This window comes from Pelodiscus sinensis, chromosome 1, assembly GCF_052426305.1.
Source record: "Pelodiscus sinensis isolate ZL-2025 chromosome 1, ASM5242630v1, whole genome shotgun sequence".
Classification (NCBI taxonomy): domain Eukaryota; kingdom Metazoa; phylum Chordata; order Testudines; family Trionychidae; genus Pelodiscus; species Pelodiscus sinensis.
The window spans coordinates 307,960,151-307,982,825 of record NC_143052.1 but is presented as its reverse complement, the minus strand read 5'-3'; the positions used below and the strand labels follow the sequence as shown (position 1 = coordinate 307,982,825).

Sequence of the window (22,675 nt, the reverse complement as noted above, 5' to 3'; positions counted from 1 at the left end):
CCTGTGTAGACGTAGCCCAGGTGCAAAGAGAGTGCAAAATGCTAACCACTTTGGACTGAAAAGTCCTACAAAACCCTGTAAAGCAGGAATGAATCAGCCGCTAAGGCTCAGAGCCTCAAAGATGTTTACATCCACAGTTCTCATTGATTTTAGCTGGTTAGGCTATGTCTACACTATTGAGCTGACAGCTGCATTCTATGCCACTCTGTGGCTGTGTCCAGACTCAGGGGTTTTTTCGAAAAAAGTAGCCTTTTTTCGAAAAAACTTCCCCTGCGTCCAGACTCAAGCCGCGTTCTTTCGAAATTAATTCGAAAGAACGCGGCTTTTCTTTTGATGGCGGTAAACCTCATTTCACGAGGAAGAACGCCTTCTTTCGAAAGTCCCTCTTTCGAAAGAAGGCATTCTTCAATGTAAATAGGGCTTCTTCAAAAGAGAGCATCCAGACTCACTGGATGCTTTCTTTCGAAAAAGCAAGCCGCTTTTTTGAAATTTCTCCGTGCAGTCTAGACGGTCTCTTTCGAAAGAGGCTCTTTCGAAAGATGCTTTCGAAAGAGCCTCTTTTGAAAGAAGCCTGCAGTCTAGACATAGCCTGTGTGGGCAGAAGAGATCTCTCCTGCTGGCATAATTAAAAGACTCCTAATGAGCAGTGGTAATTATGTCGGCTGAAGACTGTCTCCCACTGGCATAACACTGTCAACGCTGGCAAAAGTTTTGCCGGCAAAAGTGCTGGTGTGGACTTTTTTAGGGCTTGAGCTTAATTGCCTGTGGATGTTGATTTTTCAGGGTAACTGGAAAAACTGGGTCTGGTAAGGCCTGGTCTTTGCACTGGCACAACTACGTCACTTAGGGGTGTGTATTTTTTTACTGAAATAGCTGTGCCAGTACAGACTCTACAGAGCATGTAGTAATGCCAAGGTAAAAAGTGCCTTTTACTAGTTAAAAAACAACAAATGGTCTGGTAGCACTTTAAAAACTAACAAAACAAGTAGATGGTCTCATGAGCTTTAGTGGGCATAGCCCACTTCTTCAGATGCCCAAAGTTTTTTCATCTGAAGAAGTAGGCAGTGCCCACAAAAGCTCATGATACCATCTACATGTTTTGTTAGTCTATAAAATGCTACCAGACCATTTGTTGTTTTTAACTTTATCCTGTACAGACTAACATGGCTACCTCCTGAAGCTTCCTTTTAATTGTGTAACCCATTCTCCTCCTGCCAAAGGTGTAGTTACACTATCATAAAGCTTTTTTATACCAATGTAACTGTCCACACTAAGGCCTTGTCTGCACTACGGGTTACTTTGGTATAACTTATGGCACTCAGGGCTATGAATAATCCACACCCTGGAGCAAAGTAAGTTATATTGACCTAAGCACTGACGTAGACAATGCTAAGTCAGCAGGAAATAGCTACCACCTCTTGCAGAGACAGGAGATATTAAGTGGAGGGAAGAGTTCCTTCCCATCAGCTTAGAGCAGGCGGTGAATAATTTTAGAAGGGGGGACGTTTCATAAACTTTTGAAGTGGCCCCGGGCCACCCTGCCGAGGGTGGGGCCTCTGGCGGAGGGGGTAAGGCCAAGACTTCCATGCTCCTCTGCCTACAGACCCTAACTGGCCAGAGCAGGGGGAAACACATGAAATCTTTGCCCCGCCCCAGTGCCTAGAGAGACCCGCCAGCTATTCTGAACAGCTGGCAGTTCACTCTAAGCGCCGCATGCCCCTCGCAGGGCAGGAGGAGACTTTGTGCACTCTCCTGCCCTCCAGGCCAATCAGGGCCTGGAGGTGTGGGAGTGTGCAAGTCTCTCACCCCCTGGCTCTTCTCTGCAAGGGGTGTGCGATTCACTCTAAGTGCCATGAGCCCTGGTGGGAGGCGCGCACTCCTCTGTCCCCTGGTCTCAATTGTCCTGGGGCAGGAGAGTGGCAGGACAGCCGTGGGCTGGATCAACCCGTGTGGTGGGCCGGACCCAGCCTGCGGAGGCTCTCTTGCCCACCCCTGCACTAGGGGCGGCTGCTGGACCTTGCAGAGCCCATCTCGCACATAGAAGATACTGCTGAGGGAAGGGGAGGGAGCTAGAGGGCTCCTCCTGGCAGCTGCAGACCTAAGCACAGCCTGAGGGAAGAATATGGGAGTGTGCAGGAAACTCCATGCAAGCCTGGGAGCAAGCATCAAGATGTTTCTTCCTCTAGATCTCTGGATTCTGGAGGAGGAATGGGGTTTGTCCGGGCTCAGGGGACCACAGATGAGTTCGGGGGAGGGGGTCAAGGGGATATCTGGGAAAAAGGGGGCCCTATGCCTAAGCTCGGGCAGAGAGAGGGTGCAGGTACCTGCATGTGGGGGAACCCATGGTTGGCTCTGGCAGGGAGGGGTTGTGGGTGTCTGATCCCTAGCTAGCCTCTGGGCAGGGAAAGGGGCAGAGAAACAGGAAAAATGGTTGTCAAAGGGGTTTCTTTAACTCTCTACTCCTGTGTGAGTGTGTGTTGTTACAGATATACTTGCTGACAGGTATTTTGAAATACATTACAAATAATTGAAACTGGTGTGATTATGCAGTGTTATTTTAACAAATACCTTTTACAGAATTTCAAAATATGGTGTGTAGAATTTTTATTTGTGCGTGTGTAGGATTCTTAACGCTTTGGCACAGAAGGCCCCAGGAGTGCTCTTTAGCCCATGCCTTAACAAAAAGTGATCTTAGGCCAGGTCTACACTTAAGACTTTTATTGATGCAACTACTTTTCTCAGGAGTGTGTCTAAACTATACCCCTCTGTCAGCAGAGGGATGTAAATTAGACGTATCTAAAGTGCAAATGAAGCCGGGATTTAAATATCCCACCCTTCATTTGCATAATGGCGGCCGACACTTTTTTTGAAATGGGGCTTTTCAAAACCCCCCCCCCCGGCAGTTTAGATGGGGCATTTTTGACAGAAATTCTTTGTTTCAAAAGATCTTGTACTAGGAGGGGTTTTTTTTCCGAAAAGCAAATGAAGGGTGGGATATTTAAATCCCGGCTTCATTTTCACTTTCAACACGTCTAATTTACATCTCTCTGCTGACAGAGGGGTGCAGTTTAGACGTAGCCACAGGGGTGTGAAAAATCCACGTACCTGAGTGTTCTAGTTATATACCAACTAACCTTTGATATGAGCAGCACTACGTCTGCAGGAGGGCTTCTCCCACCAACAAAGCTACCACCTCTCAGGGAGGTGCAATAAATACAGTGATGGAAAAAACTCTCCCGTTGGCATAGTAGCATCTTCCCTTAAGCACTATGGCAGTGCAGCTGCCCTGCCCTGCACCAGTTTAAGACCCAGAGCTGCATCTTGTTCTGTGCACTGAAAACTGCCACAGATTTTGTGAGAATGCAGGGCCAGACTTTAAAACATAACATTGTTTCAGTCACTGTATTTCAGTGTGTATTCTCCTTTTCTTTCCACCCTTGCACTACATATGTGCACATGTGCTCATGCCCACACAGTGAAAGGAAGAGACTCAGGCACATTTAAGTCTAGGGAAAAGGAGAGTGAGGATAGAAATGAAATATAACTTACAAATAGGTAAAGCAACCTTATAAAGGGGCTAAGGCCAATTATTCCCACTTGTCATTAAGGACAGAATAATTAGTAATGACACTAAACAGTTGGGAAATGGTTAAGTTCTAGGAAAATCCTTAACTCCAAGAGCAATTAAGCCAGGAGAAAAGGAGTTGCAGGAAGGTTTGGGTTTGTGATCCAGATGGAACACTCATACGCAAAACAAGGGAGGGCAACTTCTAGGTAACATAGTAAAGGGTCTCTTCTTATCCTATTGTTTCTATTTGGTATTCTTTATTTAAGGATCTCTCTAAGTTTCTGTTAGTCCTAAAGATTAATAGTTGGAAGTTAAAAATTAGCTCTAAGCGAAAACTTCATATTGAGGGCTCGGGCAGAAAGGTTGTTGCTACAGCAGCAACCATATAAAAAATTATTTCTTTCTGTTAGAGAAATAGAACAACTTCTTAAAGTCATGTGTGTGTGCACCCACCCCAGCGTGTATTTCGCTCTGTGTCTCACTTTTGCATCCACTTTTGCTACAAATGTAGGGCTGAATCTCTAACAGTACCAAGGATTTGGTATTCAGTGCAGCCAAGGGGAGAATAAGCAGCTCTATGCCATGTAGCTGTTCCCTTGTTCCTGGGCCATTGTCGCTAACATGGATCCCAGTGTGATAGCTTAAGAGATGTTCTAAGTTATGCTTACTGGAGAAGTGTAATGATACTTCTTGATCAGCAGAGGATCAGCTGGTGCACCATGTGCACTGTTCCTTCCCCATCCCTGCCCAAGCATGTGCCCTCTGTAGACAGGTGATATAGAAGCAAATATTGTCCATTCAAGGAGTCTCCTACTTTGGACTGATCTTAGGCTGTCCTTTTAGGAAAGCTTGCTGTGTGCTTTGGGCAGCACAAGGCAGTTGAAACAAGTCAGGAAGTTTCCCATAATTTTCGGCATGCTTTCTCCCTAGGGTCTTCTTACTTACAGTATGTGCATTTTCCTTTTCAAGCAACATAGTGAAAATGTTTGCAGGAAGGAGGACAATTCCTGGCAATGGAGGAGGAGAGCTGAATGCTGTAGAGCAGTTTGAGTAGGAGTTGGACATGGGTGGAAGGTGTAGGGAATAATAGTGTATTGCTGTTTTGGCATGGCTTGCAGGAAAGCACCCTGATGCTCATTTCCATGATGCTTGCACATCTTCCAGCCCAGAGCCACGAAATCAAACTTTATACAGGCTGAGATTTTTCCTTTGCTTTACATTTCTCATGGGAAAGCAGGAATTTGTCTTGTGGAGGATGATTTTCAGGGCCAAAATCTCTTTAACACCTGAAATAATCTGTGAATCTGGGTTTTTATTAAACCTGTAGTAGCCCAATAATTCCAATAGAGCTGTCAGAAATGGCAACCCAGAATTTCTGAGCATTTTAAACTGTATATTCACAATGTACAGTTCAGTGTATTGCAGACTGGGTTTGAATTATGCACAACTCAAACCACATCTGACCTTTTTTTGTTGTGGTTGAATTCATAAAAGAACCAAACACGGATAGTTGAACTCCATCTGTTGCATATATCAGTGGGAGGTAGGGGTGACAGAGGGTACTGGTGGGTGGTGTTCTTGGAAAGGGGAGGGAGTTGATTTTGCTTTTGTTTTGCACAATCATTCAGGAAAAATTACTTTCAGCAATGGTGATTAGTCAGTTTCTTTAAATACCTCTTACTTCTGTAATGTACAGAGTCTATATCCCAAGGCAATTATTTGCATAAGAACGTATATGATTTAATTGGACTAATTGACAGTGTCATGTATGAGAAAAGGTGGAGGAAGGGCTGGTATAAAAATGAAACTGCAACATCATTAATTAAAATGTTTTTAGCCGATTGTATATTGAAGTGTGAAACATGCATCCTTATGGTGGGAAGTGCTTATGCGCATCTCTCAGATCTAATCAACCGGCAAGCCTTGACCAAAACCAGAAGATGCTGCCCATTATTGTTTTCCATCTGGTGGTGACTTTGAAATGTTCTTGATTTCCTAGCCTCATTCTTCTGAAATGAAGACGAATTATCTGTCAATCATAATGGATCCTGATGAAGTCCCTTTAGATGAACAATGTCAACATCTTCCATTTGATGCCAGCAAGTGGGAATTTGCAAGGGAAAGGCTAAAACTAGGTAATATGCTTGTTACAATGTTAACATCCAGCACTGTGCCTTTGTGTTTATCAAATGAGATGTGTTTGTAATTAGAGACTTCAAACACTCAGCTAACCACATATTGCAGAGGGCAAATCTACGCTTGATTGTTGGTGAACTGTTTTTTGATCTTCAGATGAATTATTATGAAGATTTAAAATTGCTGTTACTTGGCTGGCTTTTCATATGATTACACTCCAGCTGTGCAGTAGTTTCAGTCATTTTAGCTGTAGTGCAGATAGGGCTGTTTTGTATTTCTTAAGAACTGAGATACTAAAGAACATAAAAACACAGGCCAAGATTTTTAAACCTGGGAGCCTAAAATTAAGTTCCTGACTCCATACTGAAGCATCTAAATAAGTAGCCAAATGCAAAGGTGATGAGCATGTAGTAGCCCCTCCTGAAGTTAATGGGAGCTTCATTAGTAGTGCTGTTATATGTAAGTATTACAACAATGCCTAGGGCTATGTCTACATTCACGGCTTCTTGCGCAAGTATCCGCAGAGCGTCCACACTGCCCGCCCACTCTTGTGCAAGGAAATTCACAGTACAGCGTGGTAAGAGAGGGCTTCTTGTGCAAGCGCTATGCTCTTTTTTATCAGGTATAAGCTCTCTTGCGCAGGAGCTCTTGTTCAAGAGGGCAGTGGGGACGCTCGGCAGGGGTTTCTTGCACAAGAAAGCCCTATGGCTAAAATGGCCATCAGAGCTTTCTTGCACAAGAAAGCGTCCACGCTGCCATGAATGCTCTTGTGCAAAAGCACAGCTCGCACATGGCAGTGTGGACGTTTTCTTGAACAAGACTTCTAGCACAAGAACCCTTGCGCAAGATGTTCTTGCGCAAGAAGCCGCCAGTGTAGACATAGCCTAAGGGTATGTCTACATTGCAATTAGACACCTGCGGCTGGTCCTTGCTGGCTGACTCAGGCTTGCAGGACTCAGGCTAAGGGGTTGTGTGATTGCCCTATCATACATTTATTTATCATATTTCTTCATCAGCTGATGAAAATACTGTATAAGAGGTATTGCTATTTAGGAGCCTATGGACTAACCTTGAGCAGACATCTCTCTATAGTGTAGACATAGCCTCAGTTGGCTTGTGTTCCTCCTCCATTAGTCCATATTATTGATGTAACTTCCAGACAATGCTGTAGTAGGAGTACTTCCTCCTCATTCCCTAGGGTTACAGGTGTTACAGAAACCAATCCATTCTAACTCCACTGTACTCAGAGGACATCCTCCCATTTTAGAGGAATGGAAATGAAATTAAGTGCTAGCTCCTACATTAGACAGTAAAATTCTGGTGCATTCAGGCAAATGGCTGTTTAGTTACCGCCCTGTACTTTAGTATTGATATAATTTTGTATCGTATGATCTTACTAGTGGTGGTGATAAATTATAATATAGGACATACACTAAACAGCTAGAGTTGTGATATGGGCCCAGTGTAACTATTGTCACCAGTGGAATGGGCAGAGTAAAGAGTCAGAAATCTATGAAGAAAACAATTTCCTTAGTTATGCTCTCTTACTATGCACCATAGAACTCTATTCTCTAACTCTGGCAGAGATGAGTGAGCCTTTCCACCCTCTTTTAAACACACTGAACTTTCATATTTATCAATAATTTACAACAGGAACCCTCTAATACAGAGCAAGAGAGTGTCTGGGATGTATCAAATGAATGGTGCATGTTCACTGAATGCAGCTTTGAAACTCGGGCCTAACCACTTCCTCAGAGACAATAGCATATTGCAAGAATGACTTGTGGATTAGCCTCTGCCTGCACTCTCCCATTAGGGCTCTGCTCCAGCAAAATGACATACACATGACAACATGACAACTCACATATTTGAAGTTAGATGTGTTCTTAAGTATCTCGCTGAACTGAGGCCTGAACAGAAACTGCCTGGCTCAAAGCCAGTGAAGTCAACCAAAATGATTAGGGGTCTGGAGCATATGACCTGTGACAGGGGTTCCCAAACTTTTGACACGGGGACCAGTAAATCCATTCATGAACTTTTGGAGGACCGGTAATGTTCATTTGCGTATTTGCATATTCATTAATCAAATGATGAATATTCAAATAAGTTGTTTCTGGTCCTCCCAAAATCCCCAATGCCAGCTTTAGCAAAGCTTTTGATATGGTCACCCACAATATTCTTGCCAGCAAGTTAAGGAATATGGATTGGATAAATTGACTATAAGACAAATAGAAAGCTGGTTAGACCAGGGTTTCCCAAACTTTTTACTTTAGTTGGAACCCTTTTTTTTCAATACTGTTTTTTGCAGCCCAAAAATATAAACACATAAAAAACAAACTGAGAAAATACCAGACATATAAGATGTCTGGTATTTTCTCATTAGGTAAGTTGTATTATTACTAGATGTATCTGTCATGATTATGAGGGTTAGCCAGCAGCCTGGGGATTAAGGGGTTAACTACACCTAGCCAGGTGGAGTGACCAGTAGGAATGTAGGTGGGACTTTCAAACTGGGACAAAGGAATTTGGTTTTTTTTTTCTTCTCTCCCTTTTGTCTCTCTGAGTGAGTTCTCTGCAGCTACAAAGAGGGACAAGCATGTCTCTCTCTCTCCAAGACACCATTCTTCATTTTCTGTAAGTAGGGTAAAGTTTAGGTAGTTTCGTTAGGTTTTATTGTTTTAAGGATTGGGTATGGGATCTGAGATCTGGCACTGTTTAAAAGATGTTTTGGCTTTTTTTTGTAATTAAGTTCTATGCCCATGGAGTTTCTCCATGAGTATATTTTGTTACCTTCCTATCTAGTCATTATGCTTGCAACAGGAATATTGTTGTAATAATAAAAGTTCTTTCTTTTCTTTTTATTAACCTGCCATTGGTTAATTGTGTGCCCTGATTTTTATTTTAGGGGTGAGATTTCCCAAATGATCTTTCCCCTGGTTTATTTAGCAACATTTGGGTGGTGGCAGCGGAAGTTTTATTCCCAAGATCTAGGTTTTTAAGATTTTGGGGGAAGTTTTATACCAAAGCCTGGTAAATAAGGCTTTGGGGTACACTTGCTGGCCCCCACTTCTGCATTTATCATGCCAGAGTGGGGAAGGAGCCATGACAGTATCAGTTTGTAGTTTCGAACTGCCTAGCTGGTAAACGTGCTCAAGCTGCATGAGTGTGTCTACCCGCCAGACAGTTCGAAACTACTGTACTCAAGGGTGTGTGTGTGGGGGGGAACAATAGAATCCCTGGTCTGGACTAACTCGTGCTTTGCAGGGGAGGAAGGGGGACAGCGCCCCAAGATCTACATATGGCCGGGTCAGTCCCTCTCCCCGCTGGCCAATTCGCTCCCCCACTCCGCTCCCCCCACTGTGCCTCTAGCCAGCCCCACTTTCCCCAACCCCTCCCGGACAGCCAGTTCTCCCCTGCTTCTCCTCCGAATCTTCCTTGGCCAGCCCCGATGCCTGCGTCCAGCCCTCCTTCCATCTCCCCCCCCACATCTTCCCCGGCCAGCTCCTACCCCTGACCTCGTGCCCCCTGGCAGCCCTGATTCCACCAGCCCCCCCCAATCTCCCCAGCCCGCCCCACCCCGCTTCCCCCATCCAGTGCTGCTTCCAGTAGCCGGCTCTCCCCTCCTCTTCCCCTAGCTAGGACTCTGCCGGGAGCTGAAACATCCGGCTGCAGATTCCACCCAGGCCAGCTCAGGACTTGGGGGACCCGGCACCACACTGAGGCCTGGTAGTTTTTTCCTGCAGCCCGGTACCGCAGCCCATAGTCTGGGAAACGCTGACCCATGAGGAGAGGCTGAGGGAGTTGGGTCTATGCAGTCTGCAGAAGAGAAGAGTGAGGGGGATTTGAGAGCAGCCTTCAACTTCCTGAAGGGAGGTTCCAAAGAGGATGGAGAGAGGCTGTTCACAGTAGTGACAGATGGCAGAACAAGGAGCAATGGTCTCAAGTTGCGGTGGGAGAGGTCCAGGTTGGATATTAGGACAAACTATTTCACTAGGAGGGTGGTGAAGTACTGGAATAAGTTACCTAGGGAAGTAGTGGAGTCTCCATCCCTAGAGGTGTTTAAGTCTTGGCTTGACAACGCCCTGGCTGAGTTGATTTAATTGGGATTGGTCCTGCCTTGGGCAGGGGGCTGGATTTGATGGCCTTCTAAGATCTCTTCCAGCTCTATGATTCTATTATTCTATAAATTCCCATTGACTTTAATGAGTTTGCATTAGCTTCAGAAAGTCTTAGCAAATTTGAGGCAATTTTAACCAAAATTCAGCTGCTTTATTCTGTGCATCAGAATTCTCAAATGTGAATTCTGTTCTGCAAAGAGCTGGTAGTTCACATGGCACCAAGTCCTTCTTTTCATCTTTTAACTTCTACTAAAAATCCATTAAGGGAACTGCAGGTGTTGTCACAAGGATTATATGCGATCATAAATGGGAGGAGAGTTGGTCCAAGGCACAATCTGTATCTCATAATGTGTTTCACACAATGAGAAAATCTGAGAATCCCTGTTGTGCTCTACATTTTAACATGCTACAAACCAGAATTTTAGCATTAAAAAGTAGCTATCAATTCAATTTTATTACAGTTTTCCATTAGCAGTGAACAATTTTTATTGGGTGATTCTAACTCTTTCTATTTCTAAATTGTCTATTGGTAAATTGGTTTTCACAGATTTGTTCATTATTTGCAATACAAAGTTATGAACATTTCAGAAATGGTGGTTGTTTGGAACGTTGACCAAAATGTTTTATTTGTTCTTTCAAAAGTTTACACCTGGACATTGACTTAATACATCTTTGAAACTTTACTGTAGAAAAAAAATGCGGCTTTTCTTTTATTTCTTTAGTAGTTTATTACATTTAACACAGGACTGTGCTATATTTGCCTTTTCCCCCTCTCTCTCTGCTGCTGCCTGACTGTGTACTTTCAGTTCCAGTGTGATTGCCTGGCCAGTTCATAACTCTGATGTTTATAACCCTGAGGTTTTACTAAATTATAAAACACTTTTTGCCAATTCCTAGCCAAAAACTTGATTCCAATTTTTTATTTTCTGTTTGGTTATTTGGAATTATGTGTTTGTTTTGTTTAGTTTTGTTTTTTAAACTCCAGTGTTCTTGGCAGGTGACACACTTACATCATAGACCTATATCTTCACTTCATCTTATCAACAATTGTTTTAGAAGTTCCTTATGTAAAATAGTCTTGAAGGGGACAGGGAGAGCTGGGCTGGGAGGGCAGGTGGATAATTCCCTGCTTTCTGCTTATTTCCTGAGGTGTGCAGAAGCACTGCTCAAGTCTTGTGAGCGTCTAACATCCGCAGAAGAATATGCCAGTGTGTCATTTTGCAACTGTGGTGCCCAAAACAATGGTTCATTTTTTGCATTGTCCTACCAGTTAGGGCAAAATATCCAGGAATAGAGAGATTTTACACAGATAATGCTTTGTCTCAATTTACATATTTGATGAATATACATTCTTTATGTTACAGATTCTATCCTTTGGTATGAATGAAAAGTTGTCTTTATGTTCTACCCTTGCTCCTTCACCATTGTGTCAATTGTTTTACTAAAGTCACAGTAAAAATAAAGCTTTCTGAGCATTAGGTTGCCTGCAAGTCCTAGTGAAACTGAAGCAGAAGCATGTGGGCTTATGATTTTAAAAAATTATTGTTTGCTGACATCCTGTCATCTAGTAGAACTTCCCTTCCCCAGTGAAAGAAAAGTGAGGAGTCCAGAACCCGCTGTGCAAGAAAGGTTTGGCAGCCTCCAAGTGGTCAAAAATTATGGGTCAGGTCCCCAAATATCCTGAGATTGGCTTAACAATCATGGGGGGGGGGGGATTTCAAATTAATTAATTAATTAATTAATTGAATAGAATAACTGTTGCAAGACTGGCAACACCATTCCAGCCACAGCACAGAAAGTGCCAGGGTGAGTCTGCTGATAGCCAAGGGAGCTGCCAGTTTCCATGGGCCCCAGAGCAAGATGTTGGGGGGGGCAGGGTAGGGCGGACTGGCGTCATGCCTCAGAAAGGGTGGTGCCATGAGCAGAAGGGGTGAGGCTGGGGGCAGCCAGCCCTCACCGCTGACTGGAGTGAGGCCCTGGGCCCTCCGCCCCCGCCCTTAGAGCCACCCAGAGTATGTGGTGTGGTGCTCCAAAAGGGATTTAAAGGGCCCGGGGCTCTGCCTGTGACCACAGTAGGAGCAGAGATGGCCGGGAGCCCCAGACCACTTTGAATCGCCAGGCCTGGAGCAAGTGCTGCTCTCCCCATGTCGGTGGGCCTGCTGGAGCCCACCCAGGCCTGGAGCAGGTGTGACCCTGAAATGACTGGTTCCTCGAGAGGAAGCTTATGCCTGACTGCCTCCCTGGGGCTGAGGGGCTGTTTCTGTCCTGCCTGCTCAGCTCCTTAAATCATAGGTACTGACTCCAGACCACTGTGCCACTGGTTCCGGTGCTTTTGTTGTCACCATACTCACTGCTCCCTCTGTGACAGCCCCTCCTCTAGAGCACGCACACACACACACACACACACACACACACACTCAGCCTCTTCACACACCAGCCTCTTTGCTCTTGGATCTGAGAGGAGTTAACGTGAGAGGCATCACCTGCTTCTTTCTGGTGTCTGTGCTTTTGGCAGGGTGCAAGAACCTTCAGAAACTAAGAGCATATCTGAGTATTATGTCTGGTCCCCACCTTGTGTTTCTGCCTTGAGATGTAGGAGGAGGGAGGGGCTTCAGATTCTACACAGCGGCCCATGAGAGAGCGCCCAAAATTGGGACCCAGCTCCTGGGGAAACAGAATGGTCTGAGCATGAGGCGCTAACCCTGCGGCGCACAACCCAACCCTGCCCTGGAGAGCAAGTGTGCTGGCCGGGGTAACTCAGCCACACAGCAGAATGGCACAGGCTCATGCTCACTCTCATGTGACCCAGTGTTTGTGGCTCTGCATCTCCTGTCACAAAACTCCCTGGCACCTCAGCTCATTTGCACAGCCATTTGCATGTTACCATAGGGTGTCACAAGGAGGAAGGAGAAAATTTGTTCCTCTTGGTTTCTGAGGACAGGACAAGGAGTAATGGGCTTAAAGTGCAGCAGGGGAGGTTTGGACATTAGGAAAAAATTCCTAACTGTCAGGGTGGTCAATTATTGGAATAAATTGCCAAGGGAGGTGGTGGAATCTCCCTCTCTGGAGATATTTAAGAACAGGTTAGATAGACATCTGTCAGGGATGGTGTAGATGGAGCTTGGTCCTGCCTTGAGGGCGGGGGGCTGGACTCGATGACCTCTTGAGGTCCCTTCCAGTCCTATGATTCTATGATTCTATGATATGTAAGAAAAGTGTGGCCTACATAAAGGTTACAAACCAAGCCTCAGCCAGCTGTCGGCCCCGTCTGGATAGAATTAGGCTACAGGATTAGGCTGGTTGGGCAAAATATAATTCACTCTTCTCCAGCCTGAACGACAGTCCAGCATGGTCAATGGAAATCGGATCAGGCCTTTACTACAGAGGTAATTGTGCTCTTAGGCTGAGTACAAAACTTGGTTTTGTCAGCAAACTGCAGAGAGAGGTTCAGAAGCAAACATACATCCACTGATAAGAGTGGTCTGTGTAAGCTGGAAAGCTTGTGTCTCCCTCACACCAGAGCTTGGTTCAATAAAAAGTATTACCTCTCCCACTTCGTCTCCAATAGCTGATGAAGTGGGTTTTACCCACAAAAGTTCATGATATAATATATTTGTTGGTCCCCACAGGACTGCTTGTTTTTTTCAATATCTAGGACCAGAATGGCTACAACAATGCTGCAAATGTGACTAAAAGGGTGTGTCTAGACTACATGCCTCCTTCGACGGAGGCATGTAGATTAGCCAGATCGGAAGAGGGAAATGAAGCAGCGATTAAAATAATCGCGGCTTCATTTAAATTTAAATGGCTGCCCCGATCTGCCGATCAGCTGTTTGTCGGCAGATCGGGGCAGTCTGGACGCGACGCGCCGACAAAGAAGCCTTTCTTCATCGGCACAGGTAAGCCTCGTGAAACCAGGTTTACCTGTGCCGATGAAGAAAGGCTTCTTTGTCGGCGCGTCGCGTCCAGACTGCCCCGATCTGCCGACAAACAGCTGATCGGCAGATCGGGGCAGCCATTTAAATTTAAATGAAGCCGCGATTATTTTAATCGCGGCTTCATTTCCCTCTTCCGATCTGGCTAATCTACATGCCTCCGTCGAAGGAGGCATGTAGTCTAGACACACCCAAAGTGTCATGTATTTTCTGACCATATGCTAGCTCACCTACGTGAGAGTCCATTAAAAAGTGTTCCACACAGCTTTATCTTGTTGTGAAAATATTTGTAGGAAGATATGCCTGGATGGTTTCAATGACCACAGTGTTGTTTGTTTACATGTGCATGTCTCTACAATTTGTTTTCCTTACAGGAAAGTCACTTGGAAGTGGGGCGTTTGGAAAAGTGGTACAAGCAGCTGCTTTTGGAATTAAAAAATCCCCCACGTGCAGAACAGTTGCTGTGAAAATGCTGAAAGGTATTATGCTTCAGGGCTGTGTTAGAATACATGCTGCACTGGTTTCTTCCTTTCCCCTATCCCCTTTTTGTTCTGTGTGTCATTAAAAAGCACGAGTGGGTGATGTTATCCCCAAACTATTTTAGTCTAAAACACTGCCAAGGTTGTATCTCACGTATCAGCTTAGATCTGATTTTTCAGCTAAATGGTGAGCCCTAAAGAATGAAAATTGAGGTTCTTAATGAAAGTGCTGATGAAACAACATAGGCTGTAGGTGAGGGTGTCAGATATACTCGGCACCTGGTTGCTGCTATTTCTGAGAAAATTTAACAATCTGGGCCCCAATAGTACAAGCACCAGGAAAAATAGGAAGGGGAGAGTGGTTTGGGGGCTATCCCAAGCCCACAGCCCACAGTACAATTAATAGTTTCAGAGCGTCTAAGGCCAGAAGAGACCATCATGTCATCTAGTCTGACCTCTTGAATAACAGGCCATTACATTTTGCCCTGGTACCTCTATATTAAGCCCAGTTACATAGACTGGGCTCATAGATTTTAAGGTCAGAAGTTGATCATCTAGGCTAGAGTCTGATCTCCTGCACATTGCAAGCCACAGAGCATGCTGAGAGATAGAGAATCTGTCACTTCTTTTGTGAGTTTGTTCCAATGGTAGAAATGTGTGCCTCATTTCTCACTTCAATTCATGTTACAGACTGTGCTTCTTGTAATGCTTTTCCCTGCTCCATTTACAAGCTAGTTAACACTTAGTACTTGCTCCCTGTGAAAAAGTTGATTGTCTGCTAATCAAGACAATTCTCAGTTTTCTTTGAGAAGCCAAACAGATTGAGCTCTTTAAGTCTCTCAGGGTATGTCTACACTACCCTCCTAATCCGAACTAGCTGTACTCATTCCACAAGGAGTACAGCTAGTTCGGATTAAGAAGCCTAATCCGAACTAGCTACTCCGTGCCGCGTGTAGCCTGCGGCACGGGGTTCGAACTAGCTGGGATTTAAAAATGGTGGCGCCCGACTTATGCAAATGAAGCCCGGGAAATTCAAATCCCGGGCTTCATTTGCAAGTGCGGTATGCCTACATTACCCCGCTAGTTCGAATTAGCGGGGTAGTGTAGACATACCCTCACTCTCATATCCATTTTTCCCAGCCATTAAATGATGTAGTGTAGCCATTTTCTGTATCCATTTCAGTTTCTCAATGTCATTTTAAAAATGTGGATACAAGCACAGTATTCCAATACCGGCCTCATCCCTGCCACATGGAGGTAAAATCACTTTCCTATTCCCACTCCCCTCTTTATACTTTTAAGGACTGCATTAGCCCTTTTAGCCACAGAAGTGGGCCACACAGGGTACATCTATACTGCGGTGCTAATTAGGGATATAATAAGTATCTCGAAATAGCTATTCCACATCTATTGAAGCAGCCCATTATTTTGAAATAAATTTCAAAATAACAGGCAGCTTATTCCGACATCCTGGTAACCCTCATTCCACCAGGGTTATGGGGAATTTCAGAATAGCAAGTTATTTAGAAATGTGGCACCGTGTAAACAGCACCAAATTATGAAATAAGCTATTTTGAAATACACTCAAAATAAGCTATCCAATTTGCATAGTTCATTTCGAGCTAAGGGTACTGTGTAGAGGGTGCTGCTTATCCACAATGACCTCTAGAGCCTTTTCAGAATCACATGTTTCCAGGATACAATCCCCCAGGCTGTAGGTCAGGCCCATATTCCTGGCTTCTAGATACAAAATTGTGCATTTGCCTGTGTTAAAACATGTGTTGTTTTAATGGGGCAATCTTACCAAGTGATCCACATGGCTTTGTATGAGTCCCCAGCCCGGCTCATTATTTACTACTCTGCTAATCTTTTGTCACCCACAAATTGTGTCAGCAATGATTTTGTCTTTATTTAGATCATTGAGGAAAACGGTGACTATCATCAAGCCAAATACCAACCCATGCATAACCTCACTAGAAACACCCCATTTCAATGATGATTCCCCACTGGCAACTACATCTATCACTTAGCTGGTTCCTAGTCTATTTAGCATATGCCACATGGATATCACACAGTAATGAGAATGTTATGCATTACTAAATCAAATATCTTTGTAAGGGGTGATACATTGCTGCTATGCTTCATGGGAGCGTCCTAGGAGAAGGATCCGTGGGGCAGGGTAATACAATGCTCTTCCTGATCCCTTTTGCTCCAGGGGTGTGGTAACTTTCTGTTGTCCTACACCAGCAATAAACTACTACCAACTACTACCAACCCTGATGCTCTAGCCAGCATATTGGGCATGTGGCTGGAGCCAAGACTTCCCACACTCTTCCACTGCCTGTTGTGATGGTGATCAAGCAGCTGTGCAAAATCCCTTTTACTATGCACCTGGTCCCACAGGGTGGGTAGCCTAGGACAGCCAGCTTGGAATAGCCAGTAACAGAACTGATTGGCCAGCATGTGAAGGTTTGTGCTTGAGGGGCTCAGAATAGTCAGCTGGGAAGTCCATGGCTTTAGCTTTGGCATCTAGGATTCATGTGAGACATTGTTTTTCAGCTCCATATTGACAGTCAGGGTATGTCTACACTACCCCGCTAGTTCGAACTAGCGGGGTAATGTAGGCATACCGCACTTGCAAATGAAGCCCGGGATTTGAATTTCCCGGGCTTCATTTGCATAAGCGGGGAGCCGCCATTTTTAAAACCCCGCTGGTTCGAACCCTGTGCAGCGCGGCTACACGGGGCTCGAACTAGGTAGTTCGGAATAGGAATCCTAGTCCGAACTACCTAGTTCGAGCCCCTTGTAGCCGCGCTGCACGGGGTTCGAACCAGTGGGGTTTTAAAAATGGCGGCTCCCCGCTTATGCAAATGAAGCCCGGGAAATTCAAATCCCGGGCTTCATTTGCAAGTGTGGTATGCCTACATTACCCTCCTAGTTTGAACTAGGAGGGTAGTGTAGACATACCCTCAGGGATTTGGGAGAAAATCTCTGTAGTACGCATGTGTCTGTCTGTCTAGATGGCCTCATCACTGTAGTATTTGAGCATTCACTCATGAATAGTATCCTCAGCACCGCTGTGATGTACGGCAGCACTATCCCCATTTTACAGAGTGGGGACCTGAGGCTCAAGGTAATTTATATGGTTTGCTCCTGGTGGCAAAGCAAGACTTTTTCTGAGCTAGGTGCTGATCCCAAGCCCCTTGAGTTCCAGTCTACCAGACTATCCCGCCTACCCCTACCAGCCCCAAAGCTGAGCCAGCTCGCTACTGAGTATAATACTGGGAGTAAGTTAGCAGTGACTAATTCTTTTATGGGTCTCATTGCAAGGAGGCTATATGGGGAACACAAATACATGGAAGCGGATCTAGGGAAGACAATTATTTCATATGGGAAGCCTTGACAATCGGCAGGCAGTGGCATAGCTCCCAAAATAAAACTGCCTTCATACACTGGCCCTATTTTATGTTTGCAGAAGGAGCCACAGCAAGTGAATACAAAGCACTGATGACTGAGCTGAAGATCCTGATACACATTGGGCATCATCTTAACATTGTGAACCTCTTGGGCGCTTGCACGAAGAATAACGGTAAAGGAATTTGTTTTGCACTGAATGTGGGTTGAGATAGTACGGGACTGTATCAGTTTTGTAATGTTCTCCCAGGGCCAGCTATTGGCTAGTTTCATCAGTTTCACATGTATTAGCTCTGTCCACTTGTGGCTAAAAAGAGAGTCAGATTTACCCAGCTGATTGATGGCCGCCCTCTCCGTTTTTACCACATTGTTTTTGGTCTCAGTATTTTAAACCTTGAAAATAGGAGCATCCTAAACAAGGGACTACTTATTGCCCTAAGTCAAGCAATTGAGATCAGCAAGACTAGGTTAAGTATCATCTATGAAGGATAAGTTAAAAATTCTGAATGCTCAGTCTTGAGATATACTCTGATAAATGTCCTCCCAAGAGGATATTAAAGAAACTGAGGATATGTCTACACTGCAGTTAAAAATATGTGGCTCCCTGTGCCAGCTGGCTTGGGCTAAGGGACTATTTAATTTAGACATTTGGACTTGGGCTGGTGCCTTGGTTCTGGACCCAGGCTGCAAGATGGGAGGGTCCTGGAACTCAGGCTGTTGCATGAAACATCTACAATACACTTAAACAACCCCCTTAGCCCAAGCCCCACAAGCCTGACTCAGCTGGCATGGGCCAGTCACAGGTATGTAATTACAGTGTAGCTACAGTCTGAGTGGACAGTAGAGCTATGTCTACACTGCCCTGTAAACCCGAAATAAGATATGCAATTAGCACTATGCAAATTGCGTACTTATTTCAAGTCTATTTTGAAATAGGCTATTTCGAAATTTGGTGATGTCTACACAGCACCAAATTTCAAAATAAAATGCTATTTTGAGCCATCCCTTATTCCTCATACAATGAGGTTTATGGGGATGGCATAATACTGCGTCCGCTATATTTCAAAATAGAGGATACGTTCAAAAGATGCAGGGTAGCTATTTCAGGATACTTCCGGTATCCTGAAATAACTTTGATGTGTAGACATACCCTAGGTGAGAGATCATGCCTTCTGGATACACCATCCTATTTTGATTTAGTAGCATTCTAGCTGGGGCTGCAAAATTTTAGTGAGAATCCAAATTTTCCGGTGTTGGTCCATCCCTAATTTTCAGCACCATTGTTATTTTTGAAGGTATCCAGAGTCCTTCAAACATGGTTTCCTTTACATTAAAATATCTTGTTAATTGGTATGCTGGGAGCTAGTGCTAGCTGGGTGCTGGAGAGATTTTGTTGTTTCTCCAAACTCATATTTTTTATATCTTATTTTATGCACTGAAAATATTCTTGGCTTCTGCTCAGGGCCTCTGATGGTGATTGTTGAATACTGCAAATATGGAAACTTATCAAACTACCTGAAAAGCAAAAGGAATTTTTTCTTCCCTAACAAGGTAAAGAAACAGACACCTTGTGTTTTAATGCATGTCCTCCCTCTCTGCCCCCAAGATCCTTCACACTGAGTGACGGGTGGGTTCAGAACTTTGGTTTATTGAATGGAAGCATAGGAAAAGCAGCATGACCTCTGATTCCAATGCAGTCAGGAGTATGCAAGAGAGGAGACTAAGAAAGCTTTGAAAGGCTTCACATCATTTTTCTTAATGCATGAAGCATAGGAACATCAAGAATAAAAGATTGTGGATGACTTGGGCAGTCACACCACCCTCTCAACAGTGAAATCTGCTGATTTCACTAGGGTTAGTGGATTCTTTCCTTGCCACAACCATGGGGCCCAATGAATAATCTAATACCAGCCATTCTTGGGAATGTGCTTGCCACCTTGACCATCATGTCCATAGAGGGAAGATGAAAATTTAATAAGAGATCACACATGAGAATGCTCCATTGTCTGAACTGATTTAAGTTCATCTAGCTCCCGTAACTTTGACACAGTATTGCTTCCTCCCTGTTTAAAGGATGAGTCATTGCAAGTAGAACAGAAAAAAGATACTGAGCTGGTGGGAAATAAAAAACAAAGGCTGGCTAGTGTCACCAGCACTGAGAGCTTAGCAAGCTCTGGATTTCAGGAAGATAAATATCTGAGTGATGTGGAGGAGGACGAGGAGGGTAAGTATTAATTCCTTCCTGTTCCTGCACTGTCTGTGATAATTTTACAATATGCTCTGCATCTCTGAATTTTTTGTCCTCATTCATCACCCTAATATATATCTCTGGGAAATACTCACAGGGTCATATCCAGAAGCTAAAAGTTTCTGAAAATATGATTATTTACTGGGGCTAGGTCTACACAACAGAGTTTTTGTGCAAAAACGGCAAAAACTTGCAGAGCATCCAAACCTCAAGTACATTTTTGTGCAAGTAAATCAACAGAAAAGAGGGGTTTTTCCGGTGTAGGTATTCCGCCTTCTACGAGGCATAACTCCTGTTTGCACAAGAGTTCTTGAGCTAAAAGGTGTGTGTGGACAGGCAACAGGAGTTTTTTGTGCAAAAACAGGAAAGAGGAAAAAGCACAGGTGCCCTGGTGGCCATTCTGTGGATAGCTATCAGCGCTTTCTTTCAAGAGAGCATCCATGCAGTGTGGAAGCTCTGTTGCACAAAAGTGCATCGCTTTTTCGATGCAATTTTGCAATGTGGAGAAGATCTCTTCTGCAAAAAGCTTCTTGTGCAAGAAGCCTGTAGTGTAGACATAGCCTGGGTTAATAAATCTGAAAAATGAATGACTGTTTTTTCTTGACTCTCTTTATCTTTGGGGAAAATTCTGAAGTAACAGAGTATAAAGCAAATGCTATTTTTGTTATTGGTGACAGTGGTTTGATGTCCAAGCACTGGTCTATTAAGGGTGAACTTACTGCGGTAACAATGGCCATTAGGAACAACACCTAATTAACTTAGTATGTGTTAAATTGCTTCCAGATTCTGATGACTTTTACAAATGGCCCCTGACTGTGGAAGATCTGATTTCATACAGTTTTCAGGTGGCTAGAGGCATGGAGTTCTTGTCATCGAGAAAGGTCAGTTTTACCCTTTTGGCAATTCCTCTCCAGAAGAATCACACTCAGGAGAGGTGAAATGATGTCTATATTTTAGTGACACCTTTCCTTGGCACAACTCCCAAAGGAAGGGCAGCTTCCCTCTTGATGTTCTAAATATAAGCATGTGTTTATTCAAGTCTTCATACTATAAACACAGGATTAAGGTGGAAGGCTGTGGCCCAAGCTGATTCATTCAGAGAATTTTTTTTTCAAGATATATTACCCCAGAGCACAAAACAGTTTAATGCCTACTTTGACAATGTGTAACAGATTAAAGGCTTGTGACTTTTTAGTCTGGAAAAAAGCAGTTTGTTTGTGAAGCACTGCCCTTGTTTATAGTAACTTCATATAAACTTTTGTCAACTTCCTTAAAAATATTAATTTGATCTTTCGAATAATAATTTTTTAAAAAGGAAACGGAAAGATTCAGGAAATTTGTGGGTAGGATTAAGGAAATGCAGTTTGATTGTTCAACTATTTTATTATAGTGCATTCATCGTGATCTGGCAGCCAGAAACGTCCTTTTATCTGAGAACAATGTAGTGAAGATCTGTGATTTTGGCCTCGCAAGAGATATTTATAAGAATCCTGATTATGTGAGAAAAGGAGATGTAAGTCCACATTTGGTTTGTTTGTCCAGTTGTTCATAATATATCATTTTAAACTGTTCACTAAAATGCTCTGTAAATGTTTACATTCCCTGCACTTAAAAGAGTCTGAACACTATCATAGATTTTTATATGAAGATGAGCAATTCAGATGTGTTGTATATATATATATATTTAGGTACCATTTACATCCTCAGAAACAATGTTCAGAAATGCTAACCATTTCACAGCTCTGGTCTTTTAATAGTTTACATGTTGGGATTGCTTTCTTGGCTAGCCTGGCCAAGTAAGTGAGTCAAAGTGAGCTGCATTCTTGAAAGCAATAATGTAGGCCAAAAGAGCCATCAATGTACCTACACAGGGCAAAATTCTGTCTTAGTGAAATTGGGGTAGGTCTAGTGTAACTTAACTGACAATGATGGAGTTGCTCCAGGAGTAAGTTTGACCTTCCATCTCTAAAATTAAGCTGAACTAGCATGAGATTGGTGTCTGCCTCGTTAGGAGGCTTGCTTCTAGCAGCAGTGTAGACATACAGGCTATGTCTAGACTACACTGATCTTTCGGAAAAAGGTACACAAATTGCACTCCGCAATTTGTGTACCTTTTTCCAATAGTTTTTTCGTGGAAGGAGGAAGACAGATCTTCCGAAAGAACACATCTGCTCTTGCACACAAAAAAAAGCAGAAGAGCAGACGTATTCTTTGGACGTGGCAGAGATTTTCCAGGATACTGGAGGTATCCCAGAAAAACTCCTGCAGTGTAGACATAGCCACACAGTGTGGCCACTGAGCCTAAAGTGAAAACTGGGGAGGCAAACTCTGCCTGTGCATATTGAAGTGAATGGAGTTTGGTATGGATTCAGGGACCCACCCATGTGGTTCTCTTAGCAAAAATAAAGACATATCTTACCCAACTCCTGGGATGTTAATTTTGTAAGTTGCTTTAAAGACCTAGAGTACTATATGGGTCTCAAGTATCTAAAAGAGCGTTACAAGGAGAAGGAAGAAAAATTGTTCTCCTTGGTCTCTGAGGATAGAACAAGAAGCAATGGGCTTAAATTGCAGCGGGGGAGGCTTAGGTTGGACATTAGGAAAAACTTCCTAACTGTCAGGGGGGTTAAACACTGGAATAAATTGCCCAGGGAGGTTGTGGAATCTCCATCACTGGAGATAATTAACAGCAGGTTGGATAGACATCTATCAGGGATGATCTAGATGATACTGGGTCCTGAGGACAGGACTTGATGACCTCTCGAGGTCCCTTCCAG

General features: G+C 43.9%; 1 protein-coding gene across 2 annotated transcripts in view; it reads left to right on the top strand.

Moving 5' to 3' along the window:
• Window positions 1-22,675, top strand: part of FLT1 (fms related receptor tyrosine kinase 1) — a 162,483-nt gene that overhangs the window by 121,734 nt on the left and 18,074 nt on the right. For both annotated transcript variants that reach the window (XM_075919213.2, XM_006138918.5), the window contains 7 exons: window positions 5,568-5,703; window positions 14,132-14,236; window positions 17,712-17,825; window positions 19,113-19,201; window positions 19,724-19,874; window positions 20,682-20,779; window positions 21,289-21,411. In XM_075919213.2, coding sequence (XP_075775328.2) covers window positions 5,568-5,703; window positions 14,132-14,236; window positions 17,712-17,825; window positions 19,113-19,201; window positions 19,724-19,874; window positions 20,682-20,779; window positions 21,289-21,411 — 816 coding nt within the window. The remainder of the gene's footprint in view (window positions 1-5,567; window positions 5,704-14,131; window positions 14,237-17,711; window positions 17,826-19,112; window positions 19,202-19,723; window positions 19,875-20,681; window positions 20,780-21,288; window positions 21,412-22,675) is intronic.